The following is a 6000-nucleotide window of genomic DNA, read 5'->3' as shown; positions in this document are numbered from 1 at the left end:
GGCTGTGTGGTGGGGTGGGGTGCCGGGGGAGATGCAGAGAAAACGCGTCAGGAAGAGGAGAGACACCCAGAAGCACCTTGCGGTCGAGCCTGGACCTGCCGTCGAAGTCACCTCTTCCAGCCTCTCCTGACCTTTCTGCCCTGCCGTCGGGACCCCATTTCAGGTCCAAAGGGGACACCTCTCCCTCTGCGATTAGCTCCCCGCCTCTGGGGGCGCCAGCTAGGGGACCCTGGAATGCTGCCCAGTGGCTCCCGGGAGCTTCGGCGTCTGGGGGCCGGGCCGGGGGGCGGGCAGCCGCGGCATCGTGACTGTGCCCGCCCCGCAGCGCCTGGAGGCGCCCCTGGCGACCGCGGTGAACGCCCCACCCTCGGACGGCCCTGGCCCCGCCCCCGGCCGGCGCGCGCTCCCGGCCAGGGGAGGCGTGTGCTGCTTCTGCAGCCAGCGAGAGAGCGAGAGGGATGGATATTGGAGGAGGAATTCGGGCTTAACAAGTGATCGCTGCTGTCTAGGATTTTGTTGTTGTTTTTTTTTCTTCTGGGGAACCTTGACTTCTTTTCCCCGTCGAGCCCTTCTGTGCTGAACTCCAGAGGAAGCAGGAGTCTTGGGGTCTTCCCTGGGGCAGCCCTTTTCCTCACCCCCCGGCTCCAGCAGCGAGAACTCCGTGCCCCCCCATCCCCCGCCCCCGACCAGGCAGTAGAACTTGTTCCGTGGATATTTGGGAGCTCCCACCTGCCACACCGGAGCGATTCCTTCCACCCCCAAGATCCTTCTTCCCCTCCTCCAGCTGTTGCAGCTTGAGGGGGGAAAAACAAGCCAACCGGGGATTTTCTTTATTTTATTTTGCACCCCGCCTGGGAATGGTAAGTATGACACCTCTCTTACCTTTCCTCTACTCTCCTCCTTGGCTATTAAGAAACAGTGGACATATGAGGGATAAATAATGTCGAGAATGTGACAGAAGGGCATGAATGGAAGACGGTTAAAAATAAAACTGGAGGTGGGAGAAGGGAGGTGCAGATGCTGCGCGGCGCTCCGGGGGGCCAACAGTTGTTATTTTCCCAACCCCGGGGATGGGGTGCGTGCGCCCTGGTTAATGTGCCCGAGCGGGAACCTAGGTCTGGAGGCGAGGGCGCGATTAAAGATGTCGTTTCCCAACGAGGTGGGGTTTAGATTTAGCATCGTTTTGCCTCATCTCAGACTCACCGGTTCTATTTCTTTGAGAACAGCTGGTGAAGGGGTTTGAATTGCTGGTTCTCCCAACATTTGGGGTTGAGTGCATTTTCTGAGCATTTGAGCAATACATAGAGACTGTATAAATGGCGTGCGTTGAAGTGTCTATTTCTCACGGTATTGGCCCTTGGAATTCTCTCAATCTCTTTCTCCTTTTCTCTCTCTGATAAGGTTCAGGTACCACCCTACAGTTGCAGGAATTAGCACTGAGAGAGGAAAACAGCCTTGATGTTGGGGGTGGGGTGGGAGGAGGAGGGGCGCGATGCTTGACTCTTGTTTGGGGGCGCAGGGATTGGGGAATAGGCAGTCAGCAAAATTCTATTAGTTCGTGGTGTTAAAGAGGAAAGGATATTCCCCTGCAAGGTCTCTCCATAAAATCTCCTGCAAGGTCTCCCCCATAAAGTCTCCTGAGAGTCAGCTTCAATAGATTCTCCTAACATGAATACCTTGAGTGGAGAAGGGAGAGAAATTTTAAACTAGTCTGATTTGCTGGTTGGAAGGATTTTTTTCTGTTTTTTCTTTTTCTTTTTCTCCCCACTCTTTCCCTTTTTATAGATTCTTCTTCCTCTTCTGAGAATAGTGAGGTGACTGGTAACAAATTAGAAGGAAGATAATTTGCTCTATGTACAGTGGGGGAGGGAGTTAGGTAAACAAAAATGAACAAACCCAAGTAAAGAAGTAAGTAAAAAAGAAACTATTTGGTGTAAAGAGGGCAAGTCTAGCTCTCCTGCAGAGTTGATTGTGAATTAGAAGACCCTCTAACTCCTGACCTTCCGGGAGTCAGTTCAGTTTGTCGGAAGAGGGGGTGTGCGTAGTATAAGAATTCACAGGCACTTTGGTTACACTGGGGCTGTATTTAACTAGTGTATTATAACTGCCTTGAGGGGGTTGGGGAAGAAACTGAGGAGACTCTCAGGCTGTTTGGCTTGTGGCAGTCTTTAAAGGATATTGGCCTGACCCTCCACAGAGAAGATAGATATTTAGAGACCTTGTGAGAGTGACCATTTCAGAGTAGGAGATGATCTTGGGAGTCAGGCAAAGGAGGAGACCATTCCAGAAAGCTTCAGAGGTATGTTTTCTGCGTTCTGTGTCCCAGTCAAGCTCACCTCTTGCCCTGGGAGAATGTGATGGATCCGGAAGGGATGTGTGATTGGGAAGACCTTTGTTTGCTACTTCCATGACTGTCACTTGATAAAACCTGGGTGTGTTTAGTCTTCGAGGCCGACAGGATTCAGCAGCAGGTGGTCAAGAGGTGAGTCCTGTTAATGGCTCCAGGAAGCCATTTCTCTTATGCTCCCCAAGAGCTTCCAGTAACAGAGGTTGGTAGCTGCCCTGAATCCTGGCTGTTGTTAGCCTCCCCAGTTCTCTGGGTCACTCTGCATTCTTGGAAGTCTTGTTGGACCCAGGGAAGGGAAGATGCAAGAGGAGACAGGAGAAGCGAGATTAGGACAGGAACATTTACAGGTTCTGGCAGAGGAGATGAGTTAGTTGGACCTACAGAGAACAAACTAAGGAAGAATGAAGGTCAGGAATACGAGGTGATGGGGGGAACAGAAGAGGGTGGCAGAGAAGCTACGATCAGGAAGTGGCAGATTGGAAATAAAGGGAAGGAGGGAGGGAGGGAAAAGAGAGGGGGATTTGGGCCATGGAAACTATGGTAAAATTATAGGGAAGAAAGTATCATAGGCTGAAAACAAAGTGCACACAAACTGGGATTTGAAACATAAGGAGACAGTCCTTGAGCAAAGTGTAGGAGGAAGCATCAAGGTGAACATGGGGGAACTGCAAGGAGAGAAGATGATTATTAGAGAAGTGGAAACTGGGATTAGCTCCTAGGCTGTGGGTGGTAGGGAGTGTTCTGGAGTCTGGGGAACAGAAAAACAACCACAGGGACATGCTTCAGGGACTCAAGGAATGCCAACTTTATACAGACCACTCGCAAGCCTCAAAATGTCCTGGATGTCTTCACGTTCTGTCCTTCCCCCGCTTAGACAGTGGTATAAGGACATACGCATTTGGGGGTGGGGAGATTGACCATAAAGTATTATTATGTTATTAATAACTGCAAGCCTTTATTGATATTCCTCATGTACAAGGCACTGTGGTGTTCTGTCAACATCAATTATCTCATTTAATCCTTACACAAGTGGGATGGGAGAGGTTGTATTATTATCTGCACTTTGTAGATGAGGTGACTGATGCTTGTTCAAGTGGTGGAACCTGGATTAAAGAAAACTGGTTTTTCCAACTCCTCTAATCCTATTTCAAGTCAGAGGGGTGGAAGGCCACTGAATTCAGAAATACTTGATGAGTGGAAATTTGAAAAAAAATGCCTTGAGATGAATGAATGATGGAAGCAGCTGTAAAGTGACAACATTGTTATTGTGGAATGAAGAGGGTGACAGTGAGAATTAAGACCTAGCATTAGTGGAAAGGTGGACTGAAAGAAGAACCATGTGGGTTGAGAGTGGAGCGAGGAAAAATAATTAAGTTACGATGAAAGTAGACAGTGCTGAAATGATAGCCAAAGAAAAAGGATAGAAGGATATTTAGTGAGAAGGAGATTTAAGAAGCTGCCCCATTACTACTCCTTGGAAATTTATAGTCACTTTGGTGCTTTATATAATGGCTGGCTTGCTTGAGGGCAAGAGAAAGTGTATGTGAAGAAAATACTCAGTTTGCTCTTTATTATTTGATTCTTTTTATTTTTCTCCCATGCTTATTTCCCTTCCTTTTTCCAGGTGAAGTGGCTTCTTCTGCATGATTTTAGCTGAAGGATGCTCTGCATTTCCTTGATTTCTATGGAGACCTCAGAGCTGGGCTTGCCCCCCACTGACACCTCATCTTGCATCTACTCTACCTCCCAAGGTCTTTGCCTCTACAGCTAGCTCAACATTGCCCCTAGGTCCAGGAAGCCTGTGATGAACTTCAGGGGAGAGCCGGGAGAGTCATCCTGCTAGGCTTTGAGTGGCAATGCCTGGACATACTTCAAGTCACATGTTAACATGGGTCAGGCTGTCACTAGAAGGCAAGTGCTAAGACTTAAAGACTTATTTGCATTTTATTTAAATTTCATGGACTGAGCTTTGGACAATTTCCATGGCAGAAAAAATATATTCCATTCTCTAGGCACAACTGCCGGCGGTCGGCTACTTGCTGTCTTTGAAGCTTGCAGCATCAAGACCAATGACATCCTAGTTGTATTTCCAGATTTGAACATCTACCCCAAAACAGGTGTTTTGGAGACCCCGACATTTTCTGACTTTTACTTGAAAGTGCCAGGCCGTCTCTCCAGAGGAGCCACGCTCTGGAGAGCAACGTTGAATCCCCGAGAAGAGAGAGCATGGGGCGTGCTGATTTAAAAACAGAAAATGCAAAGTTGGACTGAAAATATCCTTCGTCTTCCAAGCAATCTGCTTAAGGGTTCCAAACTTACCTTAATTTGGTGAGAAAAGAATCTGCCCTATTTTTCTTTCTTCTTCTCCAACTGGAACCAGCCATTTCCCCAAGTGGCCACCATGGAGGTGGCGATGGTGAGTGCTGAGAGCTCAGGGTGCAACAGTCACATGCCTTATGGTTACGCGGCTCAGGCCCGGGCGCGGGAGCGCGAGAGGCTGGCTCACTCCAGGGCGGCTGCAGCTGCGGCGGTGGCCGCGGCCACCGCTGCGGTGGAAGGCGGCGGGGGGTCTGGAGGGGGCGCCCACCACCACCACCCATCGCGCGGGGCCTGCACCTCCCACGAGCCCCAGAGTGGCCGGGGAAGTCGGAGGAGGCGGCGACCGCGCCCGGAGAAGAAGAAAGTCCACCACCGGCAGAGCAGCTTCCCTCACTGCTCCGACCTGATGCCCAGTGGCTCGGAGGAGAAGATCCTGCGGGATCTGAGTGAGGAGGATGAAGAGGAGGACGACGAGGAGGACGAGGAAGAGGAGGGAAGGTTTTATTACAGCGAGGAGGACCACGGCGAGGAGTGTTCCTACACCGACCTGCTGGCCCAGGACGATGGGGGCGGCGGCGGCGGCGGCGGCGGCGGCGGCGGCGGCGGGGGCGGCTACAGTTCGGTCCGCTACAGCGACTGCTGTGAACGCGTGGTGATCAATGTCTCGGGTCTGCGTTTCGAGACCCAGATGAAAACCCTGGCCCAGTTTCCCGAGACTTTGCTGGGGGACCCTGAGAAGAGGACTCAGTATTTCGACCCTCTGCGCAATGAGTATTTTTTCGACAGGAACAGGCCTAGCTTTGATGCCATCTTATATTATTACCAGTCAGGGGGCCGCCTGAAGAGGCCAGTCAACGTCCCCTTTGACATCTTCACCGAGGAGGTGAAGTTCTACCAGTTGGGGGAGGAGGCCCTGCTCAAGTTTCGGGAGGACGAGGGCTTTGTGAGAGAGGAGGAGGACAGGGCCTTGCCAGAGAACGAATTTAAGAAGCAGATCTGGCTGCTCTTTGAGTACCCGGAGAGCTCCAGTCCAGCGCGGGGCATAGCCATCGTCTCAGTGCTGGTCATCCTCATCTCCATCGTCATCTTCTGCCTGGAAACCTTGCCGGAGTTTAGGGACGACAGGGATCTCATCATGGCCCTGAGCACGGGCGGGCATGGCGGGTTGTTGAACGACACGTCGGTCCCCCACCCGGAGAGTTCAGGGCACACGATCTTCAACGACCCCTTCTTCATCGTGGAGACAGTGTGCATCGTCTGGTTTTCCTTCGAGTTTGTGGTTCGCTGCTTTGCTTGTCCCAGCCAAGCCCTCTTCTTCAAAAACATCATGAACA

The 6000-nt window shown here is 51.2% G+C and overlaps 1 protein-coding gene across 2 annotated transcripts in view; it reads left to right on the top strand.

The window, feature by feature from the left end:
• The first annotated feature begins 262 nt into the window (after nt 1–262).
• The window catches only part of KCNA4 (potassium voltage-gated channel subfamily A member 4), a 31758-nt gene continuing 26020 nt past the window's right edge, over nt 263–6000 (top strand). The window contains exons 1-3 of one of the 2 annotated variants that reach the window (XM_070472980.1): nt 263–860; nt 2327–2482; nt 3972–6000. The exon at nt 3972–6000 is cut by the window's right edge and continues 26020 nt beyond it. In XM_070472980.1, the coding sequence (XP_070329081.1) occupies nt 4749–6000 (1252 nt within the window). In that variant the 5' untranslated portion in view covers nt 263–860; nt 2327–2482; nt 3972–4748. The remainder of the gene's footprint in view (nt 861–2326; nt 2483–3971) is intronic. The other variant, XM_020885981.2, reaches the window with a different exon arrangement.

The sequence above is a fragment of the Odocoileus virginianus genome, chromosome 10, assembly GCF_023699985.2.
Source record: "Odocoileus virginianus isolate 20LAN1187 ecotype Illinois chromosome 10, Ovbor_1.2, whole genome shotgun sequence".
Taxonomy (NCBI): domain Eukaryota; kingdom Metazoa; phylum Chordata; class Mammalia; order Artiodactyla; family Cervidae; genus Odocoileus; species Odocoileus virginianus.
This window is presented reverse-complemented; position numbering and strand designations above follow the sequence as displayed.